The following is a 19,355-nucleotide window of genomic DNA, read 5'->3' as shown; positions in this document are numbered from 1 at the left end:
ATAACACTAATCAGTTCTGTTAAATTCTACCAGTACAACATTAGTATCATTAACATTCTATGTAATTACTCCAGAAATTTTGATTATATATGCTTATGCCCACTTGTATAATCCATGAAACATGGTGAATGAAGGAAGCTCTTTATGCAACTTGTTCATCTGACATAAGATTGTATTAACTTCAACTTCTCTGACTTGCAATGTTATGATGTTATAGAAATAAAATGTTACATTAAAAAACATTCTGTGTAAAAATGAACAAATTAAGACTTGATATAAACATAATTTTCTTGCTAGTAAAATGTTCATAAAAATGGACAACGTAAATCATAAACTAGCATGTAAACTTAAAATATCAGGACTGGCAAAAGACAATTCTTAACATTCTTTGTATATTTTACTAACATTAAGCATAATCATAAACAAATTCAGGTTGACTATACTGACAAATACATGCTCATTCCATTTGGTGCATATCTTGTGGTAAAGCCTCTAGCAAGTGAGTCCATTTCTGTTATATTCTTCAATCCAGTATCATGTTGTGTTTCGGTATTTGTGTTCCCTATTATTTTGAGCAAGTTGTTTTGCCATAGCGTTTGATAGTAACTACTGTTTTTTTCCTTCAGCAGTCTAAATGTTATACTGGAAACCACATCTGAATAATAATAGCAACATACACACAAGAAACAATATTAGGATTTACAAGAGTTCCATGCTATGTCCTGACCTGATATTATTTTCCACTTTCATTGGTCACCAAAACAGGTGAAATTATTACATAAGGCAACCCGGAGGATTGATTGAAAGCATGATGGCTAAACATCTTTACCTGAATTTCAGGGTACTCAATTAGTTATGAGTGAGCAGCGAGGAGGATAAACTTAGTTTTAATATTCAAATGTCCAGGGCTTGGATTTCTATAACAGTGCTAAGTGTTAATATATTATACATGACTTTAATGATTAGAGAAAAATAGGGCCCATTAAGATTATGAAAACTCTAGGCCGAAGTGTAACCATTACTTATTAAACTGTTTCAATCATGCAGATCTTACTCATGCTTCTTAATGCCTTTGAAATGTAGGCTTCCAAGTGTGAAGAGTAGAGGTCAATCTGTTGGCATGCAAGACTCCTCAGTGTCATCAAAACTATTCTATAGACGCTATAGAACAGAATAACATGCCATGAACTGGAACACAGAGCCCTTGACTATTCCATATGAAACAAAATCCCATATTTGTACAGAAAAATCATCACAATATAGCCATGTAAGCTTTTGTCTAATTTAATGTGTTAAATCATTGAGAAATGCAGAGAATAGGACAGGGATGCAGATTACCCTGTTTTAATCCTTTTGGGCAGTTATAACATAAAGTCAGGTCCCCGCCAACCTTACTCTGTCCTTAACATACTTTTGATAGCTTTACCATTTTGCCAGGTATACCATTTTTCTGTAATACGGTCCAGAGTTTTCTCTAATCACTGAATCGAAAGCTCTCTGGAAGTCAATGAAAGGTACATAGAGCTTTCATGATTTACTAGCTGCTTCTAAATACGTGCCACCAAAGTATATGATCTATTGTGCTGATCCCTCTTAAAGCCTACTTGTTCTTCACCCAGAGATACTGTGTTGCTCAATCTATTCAGTGATTCTTTTGTTAAGTATAGAAATGTCAATTTCACTACAGATGCTTAAACAGAGAAATACCTCTACAGTTTTCTCAATCTGAAGGCTCGGGTAAGGTCCATATACAAGAAGTTTTTAGGAAAATAAATATACATTTAGTATCACCCTTATTATGTAAAGCTTGCATGGTAGCTTCAGACCATTGCATCAGGAAACAAACCATTTTCAAAGGTGGTTAAACTGAGCTAATAAGGAAAGGGGCAATGGATGCTGAGGAATATTAGAAAAACTCACTTAGTTGGGCTGCTGCTTCATTATTTTTCAGTGTGAGTGTGAGAGAGAAAGTGTGTATGTGTGTGTGAAGGGGATATCAAAAGCTGATTCTGACGATGTGTGTGTCATGTTTCCAGAATCTCTAGAGCACCATTTGGATGTGTGGTTTTTTCCAATGTTCTCGTTTTGTAGGACACATTTGCTTAAGTGTGGGGAGCTCGCTGAGGCCGCCGCTTGGGCATCATATGCATGTTCCCATCTTCACTGTTTGAACGCTTCAATCTTTGTTCTCAGTGTTCATGTTTTTTTTGGTGGTCTGCCTGATTGTAAAACATCGCCGACCCCAAGAGGCATTTGTCTGCGGCTGACGGCTGTTGGTTGGACTTTAATACCACCTCTCTTTATGACCTGAAAATGGCATGCATTGATGGTCTTTACCAAAAGTGTCTGCAGGGCTGAAACACGACCTTGTGTCTTTTTAATTCTCTCCCACTTCGATACAAAAGCCATCTACTGCTGGTGCATATTCATTGGTATTTTCATTCAACTGTTTCTCCACGGAAGCTACAAAGTTGTGGAACCTCATTTTTAGTGTTGTTTCAACTCTTCAGATGTTACAGAGTTATCAAAATTCATCTGCAGAATCATTATGAAGAGGATGTGAGTCAAATGATTGCCTCCTTTTCAGTGTGTTTCCTTCATCAGGTAATACAGGGTTTTCAAATTCGTCTGCAGAATCATTGTGAAGAGGAAGTGAGTCAAATGATTGCGTAGGTTCATTTTCTTTTTCTGCATCAGATATTTCCTCAAGGCAATCTTCCAGATCCTGTGTCTGCCCACTTCCACGTTAGTGGTGCAAACCATGTGAATGGCACATTCTGCTTGCCTGTTGCAAGATACATCATGTGAGACTATCATTTTTTTTTCATCTGTTCTAGGCAAAAAATTTTTGAGCCTCCAGTGAGTAGTGGCTAACTACTGCAAACTGGTGTTTGCATGGTGCACCATTTTTTCCTAACTTACATGTGCACATTTCAATAGACATGTCACCAGATAACACGCTTCCCACTGTGCACTTGGAAATATTGTTCGGCAAAGGTGTTATCATGTCCTTAGTGAAAATTTGTCTTGCTGGGTACGTACTTCTTGATAAAGTCATACTCCAGGCCTCCTTTGGGCGACATCTAATGGCCTTCGCTTTCATAATATGCTGGCAAGCTTGTAGCAGAAATCAAGCAACTGTGCAGGACTGTATGCACGAACTCTTTGCGAAGATCCTATCTTTTAAAAATTCCGCATGGCTGCCTCAACATAATTGTTGGTGTCATTGCACACGAACAGGCAGCTGCTCTCTGTGGCAGATGGCCCACACATGCTGACGCTCATACAATCGTTTGACATATTCTATAAAACTGCTGTGCTGCAGAGCAACAGGATCATTCCTTACACAGTGTAACAGTCCTGCAGCTGCTGTGATTGTCCGCGTACACAAGGTTTCGGACAAGTTTCAGGAGGTGAGGACGATCATCTCTTGGAACTGCGTGCTTACTGTCCCACAGAAAACCGCCATACTGCCTGAAGAATGTGAAACACGCACAGAATAAGAATGGATTCTGGAAACACCGTTTTTCAGTGCCTTTTCTCCATTTCACAGTCATCTGTGGAATTACACAACTGGCCCTCTCTCCCCTCGTCCATTAAAGGATCTTTTTGAGAGCAGCCTCTTGTACATAGTCAAAGCCTAGCTCTAGGAGTTATCTGTTGACTCAGAGGTGGTTATAATGCACCCTAGTGGCAAACCTCCAGCAGCACTGTGTGTAGTTGTTTAAGAAGGAGGAAGACCCTGCAGTTGTAACGGTCTACTCCTCTGTAGAATCAATGAAAACCAGCTCACCGCTGGCCTATGCTTCTCGCTAATGCGCCTCATTAAAGGAGTATACACAGCAATCACAGTCTTGTCCTTAATGAGCTCCATTGATGCACACTTCAGTTTTCTGTTCATTGTTATAGTTCTCAATCAGACTATTTACAGCAGTCAGGAGACCTTGTCCTGAATCTGACCATAGCTCTTTACTGGAAAACTTTGGCATACAGTCTGGAAAAAAAGGCATATTCGTGCATGTTTGTTTAAATTGAGAATAGCATTTGGGAGAATTCAATTGGTCACTTCTGAACACTGCATTGTCTCGTGGACTTATTTTATTAAACTAATGTTTAAACTAAAATGGAATAACCATCACTTTCTTGTGGACAATTGAATAATTTTGGTACCAAGAGGTCTATCAGGAAAATCTCAATCTTATTCCAGTTTAACTTATATTACAAACCTTATGATCCATGATAGTTGCTACATGTAATTTGACCCCATATACATTGCTTCTTTCCAACAGAAAACACAAAAAGTGACTTTATTTGAAAATGTAACCTTGTGCATTGCAACATTTGAGAGTAGCCCATTCAATGTTCAATGAATGATGCACTTAATGTAGTATCACAAGAGACTTTACTTACTTGTAAACAAAACTCAAGTCTGGACAAACTGAACGGTCCGAGGCCAAATAGATGTAATTGTCTGGGTTTACCATATGCAGATTAAATTTGTGCATATTGAGAGCAGATGCTGGAGTGTGCCCTCTAGCAAACAAATCTTTAAATTTTTGAATTGTGTCCTCTGACACATCCCGGTGCTGCATTACTTTGGCATTGCCTGTGATTGGATGATTATGCACATGCTCAATATGCACAATCATAGGCAAAGCTGGCAAATGATGGTCACTGCTTTTTTTCCTGGACAAAATAGTTAGCTATGTTATAATATATTGCAAAACCACTCAGAAAGTTAAATACATTGCTGTAGATGTAACATGACAGATGTATGACTTAATATACTCTTCACCATACACACACACCCCAAAGTAATACTGATATCGAAAGACAAGAACTTACATGGTAGTTGCTTTGACTGTCAAGGTCATCTGAGCGGGGGCAATTTGTATTTTTAGTTTGGCTTTCTCATCTGCTGTTTTACTTCTTGGCAAAGTATTGTGCTGACACTGTAATTAGATTTTCAGTAGGGTTCCTTTCCCAGTAACTCGGGCAGTTGTTTTACACGCCATGTAATCTGGGCCTTTTTTCTTGTGTTGGTCAAACCAAGCTCTTGCATCTTTCTGCAGTAGTGATGGCGCACTCTTATTTCACACTTAACTTGCCTTCACCCATTGCTGAATACCAGCAGACATGATATTCTGTCCTTCAGGAAGGATGGCCTGCCAATAATTCAACAACAATGTAAAAGCGAGCAATAAGCATTTTGGAAATTTTGAATGCTAAGTATAAACCAAAAACAGCCTGTCAATATAAAAAAAAATGTATGTTAAAATAGCAAAGTTCAGTTAATTTTTATATTACAATGAAAATTATGTTTTGTTAATAAAACAGCAATGTTTAGGAGAAGGAGAAGCAAAAATAGCATGCAGCTGTATTTAGCATTACCCTGATTTTAACAAGTAATGCTGTTGTTGCATAAGAATTAGAACAGCAGAGAAACAGTCATGCTAAGTGCATAATGGTAATACATTATTTTATGAATGATTCTGCTGTTTTACTAAACTGTTAGAAATTCAAGAGCCTGGTTTTTGCTCTTCATTTTTCAAACATTATTAATAGCAATTACCATTCCTCATATTTTTAATTTAATAATTGTTGTTCATGAGTAAAGAAATGTTTTTATGCAATAATGAGGCAACACAATTAAGCATTAGTATCTCATTCTGAAAACCATTGGGAAAATGATTTCTTTGAACAAAAATTGAATAAATCTTCATTTTGGGGAACCTTATATATAGGCTATATATAATGGCAAATGTATATATTTTTGCAGGCCGAAAATAATAGAGGAAGACAGTTATGCTGCTTTGTGTGAAGAACAAAAGTATAAGGCAAAACTACTGTCTAAACTTCCCCGATCAAAAGTACGTCTTTCTCTGGGATTAACACGTACTTTTATCGTAAGAAATGTATGTACACCGTGCACATGAAGTCTGAAAATTGACAAATATATACATACCAGCAAGTCAGGATATTCCTTGATTGGTACACCTGATTCACAGGGTTTAGTTGTGTGTGTCATCTGAATCGACATGATGACTAAAATACTGGCGTTGTTCGATATTGTGCCAAATGCTCGCTTAAATGATAAGCTGTACAGTAAACTGCTGCAGATAAGCGCGCGTACTTTTTAATATTTATTAAAACTGCTTATTCCTGCCACAAACTGCCGTATGTGGAGTCTTGACATCGAGCAGACGACAACCCAAAACAGTGCGATATGTGTATGTGCAAAGCTGTATTGGGTTAGAGAGTAAGTCACGTGAGCTAGCGGCCAATCCGAAGGCTCGGATGAGGTCGCTATACAACAATTCTTCGGGAAAAGCAAATTCGCGTCCCGGGGACCGGGCTGGCTCTCAGCGGCCCTGTATGTCAAAGAGTGTCAAGAATCGTGCAGGGAAGTAAACATTCATTCATTTAAAATCCATTCATTTAACGAAAGGTGTACTAAGATTTTCCGTGGTCCCCAGAAACCTCAGAATGTGTGTTAAATATTTGTAAATTTTGTCGTATTCGCAAGATATCATAGTTACTTATTTAAGAACCTGTCTGAAAAAGTGTAGAGTGATTGATAGATACACTGTGTCGGTTTCTTGAACTTTTGTCAAGTTTAGACAAATTTAGTTCTCAACATAGACCTGAACTGTAACTGTCACTATACCTATTCCTTATACCTTAGTGACTTACCTGGTAATCTCTATACTTGTATATTTAAAAGATCAGGTATAACTTTAAACGTCACGCTTTGTTAATTTCTAGGGTTTTACTATGTTGGAGACACTTTTAAATGGGCGTTTGGCGTAAAGTCTGATGAAAATTCTGAGGATGATAACGATGTGGACAAAAGGAAAGTTACGGAAGAAAATAAAAAAGGCGAGAGAAAAAAACTTGAAACCTGTTCTAAGAAAGGGATTACCAAAACGGAAATGGAAAGTATCATTCCTTTGGCCGCTGATTCCGAGGGCTGTGTGTTTCAGTATAAAATCACAGTTGATCTGAAAAAAACAATAAGTCTGAAAACTCCACATCATGTCAGAATGCCAAACCGTCTTCACGATGAATGCGACCAAGAGAAAGCTGCTGAGAAAAGCGAAGACACTACTTCGTCCCCCATCTTTAGCTACTGTTGGCAAAATATTCTACGAATCTCTACAGAAGGAGGCAGACTACGTAGTGAAGGATCTGATGTCGTTCTCACGGTCCCATCTGGCGCTGTAGAGGTCAATACAAATGTCACAGTTCACACCTCTGTTTGTGTCAATGACGTGTACATCAAACACAAACTGAAGCTGGCCGCTACGGAAACCATCGTCAGCCCCTTGGCTGAGTTCTGGGCAGGTTCCGACTTTCGCTTCAAGAAATATGTTCAGATCACCTTGCCGACCTGTCTACCTTCTGACTATGACGTAGATCTTCTCCACGTTTACTGCATAACAAAGGCAGGACAAGAAGGAATAACTGTCAACAAAAGACAAAGACTGGAAGACATGACACAGTCACCTGACAAAGAGGCATTAGCAGCCTATTTTTATGTAAATGAAGAAAGACAGGTAGAAGTGATGACGTCACATTTCAGTGGCTACGTGTGCACATACTGTGGTCTGTGTCTCAACATCGGCCTGGAGGTGTATGCATCTCCCACGTTTGACAATGAGTCTCCGGAAGTGTCCGTCATCACACGGTTCTGGGACAAGCTACATATTTCAAACTTTAGACAGGTGAGACACAGTCGCTATAATTTACGAGAAATAATCAAACAGGAGACGAAAGTAGAATTGTAATACATAGCAAATTTATAAATGGATGGAAGGTTGTTTTAAAAGACACGTAAGCTAGTTAATAGATAAAAATAGAATTCTATATGACGCATGACGAAGAACAGGAGAAATGCCAGAAAGACGCAGATTTCATAGAAGAGGGTGAATGGAAAAAAAATCATTTTAAGATCAACTAATGTTTGAAAATCTAAAAAAAGTGCATTAAGTTTATTCTGCGTACTTTAAAAAAGTCCCTACAAGCCAGAAGATCTACGTGAATTGTTTGTGAGCCTCTGTGTCTGTACGTATGTCGTTGTCTTAGAATAAGTACCAGCATATTAGTGTAAGAAAGAAACGTGATGGCATGTGAGATGTTATAAATAAATTTTGAAAATTCTATGGCATGCAGTGGAATCCACAGCTCCACTCATTCATAGTGGTCTTGAGTACAACTTTTCAACTAAAGAAAGTGTTAAAGCCAGCTGAACTGCAAGTGGACCTCATTATCGATGATGAGCAGAAGACTATGTGGGAGTTTAAAACAACGCCTGCACCAGCAAACGTATGACATTTTTTAAATATTATTACAAACCGTCTGACACTGTGTATATTTTTTCTCCACTATTAATCATAGCTACTTTAAATTCGCTTGTTATGACCACATCGAGCTTTCATTCGTGGGATAATCAAGAAAAGAAAAATAATTTTTACTCTAGCCTTTCTCTTTTAGAGGAATAAGGATGCTTCTGATGTCCCATGTTCTGTCCAGTCTTTATTTTGCTGTTGTCGCAGTTTTGATCTTGAGGCTAATGTCCACCTAGGAATGGTCGTCCTTGAAGAGCTCAGCACCCAAGTACTTTGATAACTTTACTTTTTTCCGTGCTAACGTCTATCTAGCATATACTCCAGGTGTTTGCGGGGCTCCGTTACTCGCTGTTGCTATTGCCATCAGAGCATACCATCTACAACACATAGGTGTCACAGTAGCCTCCCACCAATAGACAGTTGGACACAGTGTGGGCGGTTTCTCGTCAGCTTGGTGGTGAATTCGAGAAAAAGATTGGGACAAGAGCTTGAGTGATTTAAAATTCAGAACTAAGTGCTTGAAGCATAATTACCAGCATTTAGCATTACTTCTTCTTTATACCTAACTGTTCATCGAAGAAAAGCTTATTTGATAAAATGTCTGTCATTGATGGATCACATTCCAGATAACGCAAAATTTTTCATGATTTCACAGATTGTATACAGTTACTTGGTATACCAGAAATGTTTAACTGACCACTGGAATCCGTTTTATTTTGTAGAAATCACGCAAGAATGATTCCTCAAAATATTTCTTTTCCAGACATTTTGTCTTAATTGGAGCGAAGTAGCATGTGTCAATTCCAAAGATCATCTGGCGGTGAAATACACAGAACTGGGCCCTTTCACTCCTGGATGGACGCTGAAAAGTAAAACAAGTGAAAATGGAGTGATGCCTTCCACTCTAAAAGCATTCCTTCTTGTGTCGCACAAAACGCAGGAGAGTGTAGAACCACTGTGGTCGAGTGCACGGTGCCAGTTTGGTGTCCAGGTAAAAGCTGTTTTCACTAAGTTTATTTTAGCTTACTTGTAGCTATTAGTGAAAAAAACGAAGCGATAAATAAATACATTAGGACAATGACACCCTTTATTTCGGTAGGTCTGTCCCCATAACAGATGTTGGGGGAGATGGGTGAGGTGGTAAATCAATTATTAGTTTAAAATAGGTTTTACTTGGTTACGGTTAAAAGAGATCCCAATGCCATAACTGAAATTACAACATACATTAATAGCACAAAATTAATTTTATTAAAAACTTACAATCTGAAAACATTTACACATTATTTACTATCACTCACATGTAATGTTTTATAAAGAAGGAAGATATTTTGGCTTAATTTTATAAATAGATACAGAAAGAGCAGAATCTCTATTTGTGTGACTGCTTGCAATATTTTATTTTCTAAATTATATAGCGTGGATTAAAGCTTTTTCATGTTTGTTCATGCTAACTTTTATGCTTTAAATGTCGTCTTCTACAGTTTTAATTCAACCTAGCTTCCAAACAAGTTAACTAAGTCGTTGTTCATACACACATCTAATTCGAGTTTTTGTGAATGACATGTCTTTGACATGTATATTTCTAATTTATTATACCTATTCATGTTTCAGCCACTAAATGTTTCTAACGGTACCAGTGGAACAGGTCCTGTGATCAACATTGGGAATGTCCACGGTGATGTAACTTTCGCTCAACATGTCAACACACAAAAAACTGAAAATGTTCTTCACATAACGGAGAGTAACCAATCAACAGCACAAACAATGCGAAGATTAGAGCAGCCTGCTAAAGACACATCATGACCGCCAACTAAATAACAGCAAGTTACAAATGAGGAAGCCTTTAGATGTACAGTGACAAGGCAACCACAGGATGTTGATGGAAATCATTGTGAGTGATCTGCCTATGAATTCGGGCTATTGACAAATACTTACTGAAGTTACTTCTTAGTATTTAAGTACAATAAAGAGTACCTTGTTTTCTTAATTACGTCGGACACCTATTATAGCTAATGAGTTAATTTCATCGCGGCTTGGGGAGTTTCATTATTAAAAAGTTTAACAGTTCTTAGTCCAATCTAGATTTCACAATTTTATTCCCGTTGAGTGCCCTATGTACTTCTGTAGATAGAGAAACGTCAAGCAAATCACTCAAGTCGTTAAAATTTGTTGTAAAGAATAGACATTATCTGGAAAGATAGAGTTTGATAAACCTTGTAAAACCATTTTCACATTTCCAAACAACAAACCGTGGGTAACGAGCTTGAAACATGTACTAAATAACAAAAAACGTATTTATTTCACCGGTGATGCCATGGCATAAAGATCTGCGGACAGGAAGGTAAGGGACGCGATCAAAAGAACGAAAAAGAGAATAAAGATAAGATAGGGTCACGTGACTGTGCTGGTGACCTTCGTCATGCCTGGCAGGGGTTCAAGTCCATGGCGTCTGCTAATCACAAGATGAACAGGAAATCAGTCAAACTCGATGGGTGAGCGATCAGGACTTGCAAAATGTTTTGAATAACTTATATGCACATTTTGAGAACCATGATTTTTCTGATAAAGTTAGGGAACTGAGACAGTCTCTTGTCTCCGACAATGACAGTTATTTCTCAAGTCTGTGTGATGGAATCGCTACAGCGGGTCAAGGTTACAAGACGCAGGGGCTGATGGGATCTGTGGGCGTGTCTGGTACTGCTGTGCTGTGCTGGTGGGCGGAGTGTTTCAACATCTCTTTCAACTCTCTCTCTGCTCTGGGCACATTCCAGCACTCTGGAAACTTTCCAACATCCTGCCACTCCCCAAACAACCTATTTCTAGTCAACCGAATGATTTGCGGCCATTACCACGAACTTACCCCATAATGAAAACTCTCGAAAAAAATGTCAAAAATCTCATCTCAACATCTGTAGAGAGTAAATTGGACCCACTGCAATTTGCTTATAGGAAGGGGTGTTGAGATATATGGCTAAAAAAGAAGAGGTACAAAGGGTACATTGCAATATTATCAGTATCATAATGTCTGTCAAGAATTATTAATCTTTTACATTATCGATGTATGATGTGTGATGTGTAAAATGAATTATGCATTGTGTAAAAACACATGTAACAATGATTGTACTTTGAATAATGCAAAAATATGACATATCTATAAATTCACCTTCCATAAATTCCACCAAATTTCAAGAAAGGAGGTGGGAACAAGAAAAGTTTCCGGTATTTCCAATAACTCTTGTAATTCATTTTTCTTGTGTATTTCGCTATTGTTAATATAATGCCAGGACATGGAGTTTATAAAGCACTTATGACATTTGACTCTTCGGCACTACCTGATTAAGAACCGTCCTTTAATGTATATTTCTTTACACATTCTTCATTATCACTCTCTTAGCAGAGAAAGGAGAATGCTGGTGATAGAAACCTGTAGACGTAAATTGTGGTCTAAGGGAGGCAATCGTGTCTGAACTTCGTCAGCTGTGTGATGACCTTCTCTTTAATTATGTCTTGTACAAAAAGATTCAACACAGAGATGTTTTCAATTACTGCTTTAGTGATTCAGGACAAAACTGCTCGTATTATTTTTCCCTAATAACGGACAATCATAATATTTATTTCTTTTACATCCATAAAACACAAACACACACATGCAAAGCAGCAAGTCAGAAAGGGGAATTTGTGTGTTGAGAGTGGGGGGAGGACAGAGAATTAAAGAGTGATATAGTAACTCACTAGAAGGTCGTAAATTCATACCCATTATGTGATATATACACTGTGATGTCTTCTTACATTATTTCTTGTTCTTTCAATGTTCAAAAAAACAAAAACAAACAAATCTGATTATATATATTTTTTTCAAATCGCTTGTCATACTGTTATCTATGTGTCACAGTTGGGTGACATGAGACTAAACAGCCAGCACAGCGAAGGTGACCCAGCCGCACCTATCGCATGACTAACAAAGGGTTGTTGTATTTTTTAATGCAATGTTTATTTGTTTATTTCGGATTATTTTGTTTGTTGAATTTGTCGCGTATTTATAAAGATATAGATAAGTATTAGTAATTTGTTTTTGTCATAACTGCCGATAGGCGCAGTCTACGGGGCGGGGAGATGGCCTGTAAGTGTTTGGGCCTCGCTAATGTCACGGACTAATGGGGTTGGTAGATGCCATGGAGTTCTTGCTGAGTTTTGTTGTTATTGTTGTTGCTGCTGTTGTTGTTTCGTGAGTTGGAGTTGATTTTGTAGGAGTATGTTGGTCGCTCGCCCCTGGAGGCAGCGCCATTTTGTGTACAACGGCTGACCCCAAGAGGCAGCGTTTGTGATGGAAGAAGGTTAGGTCTCTCGTCCCCAGAGACAGCGACATTTAATGTAGAACGTCTAGTCCCGAGTGGAGGTGTCAGTGATGTTGTGTTTGTTTGATTTGTTTTCTATGCTTTAAGATAAATCTTGTGTGTGTGTGTATAAGATATATATATATTCTGGAATATTAGTCCCCATTGACTGTTGGTACATTGGAACAACAATACCCAGTCACTGAAATTAAGGATACCATCCGATAAGTCATCAGTGAAATCATTGTTATTATGTTTGATCATCAAGAAAATGAACTTTCCTTCTTACAACCTGTACTTACAACCAGAGATCTTAGATAGTAAGAAGGATTGACTGATGTATGTCTACAGGGAGATTTTGTTAACATTTAATGTGTATTTTTATGAGTTAAATTTAATTCCAATATTTATATATAATATGCAATTTATAATGAATAATTTATACAATTTCTTACAGATAAAATAATACTGTTTTCTCAAAAAATGTGAATTATTTTATTCATTCATCTTTCTTTTGTTCATTCCTTACGAATGATGTAGCAGGATTCAAGATTCGGTATAATATATTTTATTCTTTTACAACCGGCTTTTGATAATATTTATATGCTTACAGTACGTAGTTCCATTACAAAGCATAAATATATGCACTGCATATAAAGTGGCTCTCAGATGGCAGGACTCACCATGCCCTGATTATTTCTCCGAACTGCTCTTCCTTACATTCCAGCTAGACAACTCCGCTCCTCGTCTGATGATCATCTCCTTATTCTTCCTGTCACTAGAACAACAACATAATTATGGCCATAGAATTTTTGGTTATTGTGCAGCAAAACAATGGAACTCTCTCCCTTTCCATATCCGCCACCTACCCACTATTGAATCCTTTAAACATGCACCGAAAACACACCTCTTCCATAAACATTACTCTAACAACCTTTCCCATAATACTAGTCCTTTTTCACACCCTTCCTTTTGTAATATCATGTTACTCTCAGCTCTTGTTCTTGTTATTTGGTTCCTCTTTGTGTTTTCTGTATTTGAGTTTATTCTTCGTTTAGTACGGTTGTTGATTCTTTTATAGTTTATATGTTGTTTGTTTGTTTTCCTGTCCCTGGTATGTTGTACATGTTTCGTTCTTGTTCTCAGGCGCTTAGAGCTTGCTCCTTAGGACAGTGAGTATGCACTTTACAAATTATGCATTTTTCCTCTGTTGTTGTCGTCGTCGTCGTCGTCGTCGTCGTTATTATTATTATTATTAACCATGTTTGTTTTAGTCCGGACCGCATATACAATGCAACTTCGATGGGCGGAGCAATGGGCTGGGTCACTAGTTGTCAATACTAGTGCAGCCTCTCAGTGCCGTCGATACATAAAAAAAACAAACAAACAAAAAGCTGTCATGAGACACCCATATCCAAGCATGACATAGTAAAACGTTCTGAAAAAGCTTCTATTAATTTCACGCCGTTCTGCTCCACAGAATCGTGTAATCTGACCTTAATGATTTGAAACAAGTGACTCTAAAACTTAATCCCTCTAACGTATGATTGATACTTTATATGCATGATTATATCAATAATGTTTGCCAGCATGAGTATTATGAACTATGTAGAATCAGTACAATTCTCTGTTCATCGTTGGGTTTTCATACTTGAATACTAAAGCGACAAAAGCACAAGATAGTAGTAACAAGTGCAAAAATACATTTTATAGCAAGTGTAAATTGAATGAATGGTGAAGAGCCGGACAAAGTGGACCTCCACCTTAAACAAAGACTACGACACTTGATTTATCATTGATAGGTTGATTTCTGTCGGTAACGCGTTCATCCATGTTTATGTTGTCAACTTTCAATATATTGCTTCATTTGAGCCACGTTTATTCGTGCACAGTACCTGTGTAAGAAAATAGAAATAATACTCACAGCCTTGGTGTCCCTTCCCTTAGTTGACAGTTCACGACGTTTTGGTTAGAACGGTCACCTTACTCGCTCTTTTCCCCTTTCTCTCTCATTTCTGTTGTCTGTTGCCTTCTCTCTCAAATAATTTTATATATCATTTATAGATACATAGATCAGTTTCTGCATATGTTACATAGAAGCCTGTACATACGGATTTGTTTCCATGTCCTCAAGGTGTCAACCAAGCATATTTACAAAGTTCTCAAATGTTTCTTCATTAATCAATGAGAAATACGCAAGGGAGGTAAACATGAGATCAAGGCTCGTACCTAAGGTTGTAGAAATTATTTTTACTATTATTTGCAGATGATGGGTTGTTGTTTCTGACACATTTGTTGGTTTAGAGAATCAGCTAGATTTACTGAAACAAGAAGCAGTTAACTAAAGTTGACTGTCAATTTGGATAAAATTAATGTTATGGTTTTTAGGAAAAGTGGTTACCTCTCCTTCAATGAGAAATGGTTGTGTGGTATAGATGTGAAAGTGAAAAAGACCTGCAAATATCTAGGAGTACACCTTTCAACTAAGATGAGCTTTACTGTAGGCTGGAATGAGCTATGCATTCAAGGGAAAAATGTGTGCTAGAAATTCTTAAGATCTTTTGAAAGCGGAACTATCCATCTTTTGGAAACTCCTTGACTCCCAGGTAAAATCAGGGTTGAAATATGCTGCAGTAATATGGGGTTTAGTTAAAAAACCATATGGGAAAAAATCCTCACATTTGCACTTAAGCATGTTTTTAATGTTCCCCTACACTCTTCAAATATAGCTGTGTATTGGGAAGTTGGTAGATATCCCTTGTATGTAGACACTTATATAAAATGCATAGATTTTTGTTGCTTATCCTTAAGCTATTCGTGACAAGACTTCGCAGACAGTCTTATGAAACACTTCGTCAACAGCATGTCTGGGAAACTCAACGGGATATCTGATATGACAACAAAGTATTATCAGACAATTATTTTAACCAAAACAGACATTCAAAAATGGAAGAAGACGAAATATGAATAGTTCCTGTCATTCAAAGTCAACTTGCAGCCAAAAGAATATTTATCCATTAAAAACAATAGGTGGTACAAAAACACTTTGGCTAGACTTTGAACAAGAATTATGAATCTTAATGTCAATAAAAGAAGGTTGTTCTTCTTAGGGCTACATCACAATTTATTTTGCCTAATGTTTTTTCTACTTGGTAATATTTTCTGCATTGGTCACATCTTATGATAGATAAAATAAACACCTTAAATGAATTGTCATTGTCATTTTAGGCAGGTTCTGACTTTTGCTGTCCAAAGCATGCTAAGATCACTTTGCCTATGTGTCTGCCTTCTGATGATATCGTCAACCTGAGGTACTGAAACTATTTTCATTGTAACCGACTCAGCTTGTAATCAATAAAGTGTGTGTATCAAAGCAGATTGAATTTATTCCTCATTTATAGTTTTGGTGCGATATTTTGCAAGTGACTGAAAAATGTAATTGATAGATAAGACTAAACGTGTTTACAAGGGAGAAAAAAAGCAAAGTAGAGAAGAAAATCTAATTTAAAGTGATTGTTATCAGCAGCAGCTGTTGAAAACCAATATGGGAGTTTATTAACTAAAATGTTCAGTCTTCATGGGCATCGGGATGACAGCTTATCTAAGCAATTATTGTTGTCGTACTGTTGGTCAGACTTCTCTTCACCCGAAAAGCAAATCACAAATCCAATGGAGTCTTCCTTCTTTTCCTTCAAGAAGTAGAATCCCTGTTTATAGCTGAAAAGAAGACGCTGATCCATGGACGTCTGGAAATAGTTGTAGTTGCTCGCTGATGTGAAATTTATCTCTAGAAATGTTGTTCCTACGGTGTTGGCTTGTGGGTGAATTATTGTGTGTAGGGGTGAGTTAGAGGGTGTGAGACAATGTGTGTATTTGTAAGTACGTGTATGATGTGTATATGTGTGTGTACATGCGTGCATAAGTCATTGACTACTCGTGGTCACAAAGAACAACATGGCTGTGTCTGTGCAAAGCATGGTGTATTTCATCTGGAAACAATTATATATAAATTCATTTCGACCAGCATGTTTCTTAGGCAGCCAAACACAGACGCATACTTTTCCTCGGACTTCACATTCATATCTAAGAAAACGACAAGAAAATAGCTTGAAACAAGCTGAAGAAGAGTTTCGAACATTTGAGGTAGCTGGTCTTAAGCCCAAGACTGAATCCAAGAGTGTAGAGAGGAAGAAAAGTCAGTTCCACTTCCTCGCTTTCTGCAGATGCCAACAGATCAAGACTGGACCAATGTGTGGCCTGCAGCAACAACTTGCAGGTGGTCTGTGGCTCCCATTCCTGTCCGGCTTAGTTTGGTTAAGGCAATAACAGAAAATGATAGCGGGATTCCTTCGAAATATGTCCATGCAGAGCTGGTGAAGAACTCAAACTTCCTGCACTTGACTCGTATTGACTAGTATTTCTGGAACATCAGGAAGACTATAGTTAGCTTACTGTAGACAATCAAGTCCACTGATAAAAGAAGTCACACGCCAGAACATCTGAAACCTCAGATTTTTCTACATGATGTTTCAGATAACAGCCTGGTGGCCCCAGAAGAGGTGAAGCAGTATAGAGATGCAGTTTCTGATGTGCTGAAAGGTTCAGAGAACGAGTATTCTCTCCAGCGATATGGGGATAGTGGGCGAGAGCTTTTAAATATAAGGAGAACACACTATGAGAGATCTCAAGGGAGATATATATGTTTGCTTGAGCATGTGGTGCATACAAGTGTAGATGTATGTGTATTCAATATTGAAGTGTTGCTTCTGTACAGTTTTGTAGTCAGTCACTGGTTTTGCTCTATTGGTAAGAAGAATTTTGTGTTAAGAACAGTTTAAATATTAAGAAAACCATATGGAGAGATTGCAGAAACAGGTGTTCTCAGGTGAGTAATGCAGTGTTATATTTTTCGTGGGTTTTTTTTCCTAATACCACTTTATCAAAGCATACACAGCTATTTGCTGTTCTACTTGTTGATTGTAAAAAGAATGAAATCACCAATCATCGGTTCTTTACAAAAGTAGATGAGATCATTACAAAAAAAAGGCAAGATGCTGATGCATGTGAAAAATGCTTGTGTGGTATGTGCAAATTTGATAAACAAGAACAAGAAAAACAAAACAATACGTAGGTCACAGCGGCTGATCTAATCATTCCACAAAAGAAAAACAAATGTCAGGACTGCATGAGGGTAAAATGGCACGTAACTGGAAAAGTAACCAACACCAAGAATGTTTGCACATGTCTACAGTTTGTTACATTATCACAAACAAGCTGTATGAACCCACTTTTGTTCACCAGGCTTCGGGTTCGGGGAGTGTACGCTTATCAGACTTAATGATTCAGGGTGGCTGCAAAAACAGTTTGTTTAACCACCACCACCGACTTCCCCACCACCACCTCAGACGCCCACTGTGACCCCCTATCACAACATGCGTACCCGGGTCCTTCCTTCGTGTATCGTGTATGTCGCAGTTTGCTAATACCTTCACAACCTTTCGAATCTTAAGTTGATATCAGTGTTTGTGTAAGGGTAGGAGGGAAGGAGCGTGTCTGTGTGGTTTAATTTATGTGACAGCTCAAATCTCTCTGCAAACTTGTTTAGTGGACAGAGAAGGTAGAGGCCCTGCAAGAGATTTACCTCGGTGTGCAAAAGAAATTAGCTGCTTAAAAAGAAATATGTTGTCAGCGATCTCTGTCTTTAAATTTAAGACTCCCCTCCCCTCCCCTCCCCACCACCACCACCACCGGCTTGATTGGCCACGACAAGCTCATTACGCATGCGCACACCGCAGTTTTGAAAGTAGCAATGGCGGTTGATCGCGTTGTTTACCGATTTGCCCAGCGTCGACAATTGAGAAGAGACAGAATCTTCAGGGATCGATCAAATCCATTTGAAATGTATGACATCGATTTGTTTGATCGTTTTCGATTCCGTCGTGCGAACTTAACTTAGTGGAAAATGATAGCGACCATCATTTTCAACGAAAAGGCTCTGTTCCGCCTTTGTTGCAGGTTAGATTAGTCAACACTACAGACATTGATCTACCTCTTAAGTAATTATAACACAGGGTATTGTATACAACTTTTTTTTTAGAATAATTTTTCCTATTAACTCTCAGTCTACCGCGTCCTCGATTTCTAAAGCATAACATAGAATACCGCCCACTATATTAATATATAATTAATAACAGTGTAATTGACAACTTTACGTTTAAGTTATTTAATAATTTTAGCATGACATATAAATATAATTACATTATAAAACAATGGCGTATAACTGATCGAGGATGGTGATGACAGTGGGTGATTTTTTTTTTTTATTGCTGCCCTCAGGTAAACAGTAGACCAAGAAACCTATACATTTTTGGAAAGGAAAAAAACTTGAAATTTACAATAAAAACAATGAAAATCTGGTGACAACAGTAATCTGAGAAAATTCACAGTTTGCTATTCTTGGATCATAGAGCAGAGCCACAATTGTGGCCCATTCATTGTGCTCAGAGTGTTAATTGTTTTAGAGTATATAAACATTATTAAAAAATATTGATGTCATTGTATTTAAGTAAAACAACACAAAATAAAGTAGCAGATCACCCAGAATATCTGGTATAGTTTGATGTAATTTGACGGGCAGTTCCCTGCAGTATATGTATCAAATTGTAAGCATGTG

At 37.7% G+C, this 19,355-nt stretch overlaps 2 protein-coding genes across 6 annotated transcripts in view; both read left to right on the top strand.

Moving 5' to 3' along the window:
• LOC112557458 overlaps positions 1-19,355 on the top strand; it is a 164,655-nt gene that overhangs the window by 32,398 nt on the left and 112,902 nt on the right. For all 5 annotated transcript variants that reach the window (XM_025227325.1, XM_025227328.1, XM_025227326.1 and 2 more), the window contains 2 exons: positions 6,766-7,724; positions 8,173-8,325. In XM_025227325.1, coding sequence (XP_025083110.1) covers positions 6,766-7,724; positions 8,173-8,325 — 1,112 coding nt within the window. The remainder of the gene's footprint in view (positions 1-6,765; positions 7,725-8,172; positions 8,326-19,355) is intronic.
• Positions 18,496-19,355, top strand: part of LOC112557461 — a gene marked incomplete in the record, with an annotated part of 80,069 nt that continues 79,209 nt past the window's right edge. Inside the window, 1 exon segment of the mRNA XM_025227335.1 lies at positions 18,496-18,697.

Source organism: Pomacea canaliculata, linkage group LG2 (genome assembly GCF_003073045.1).
Source record: "Pomacea canaliculata isolate SZHN2017 linkage group LG2, ASM307304v1, whole genome shotgun sequence".
Classification (NCBI taxonomy): Eukaryota; Metazoa; Mollusca; class Gastropoda; order Architaenioglossa; family Ampullariidae; genus Pomacea; species Pomacea canaliculata.
This window is presented reverse-complemented; position numbering and strand designations above follow the sequence as displayed.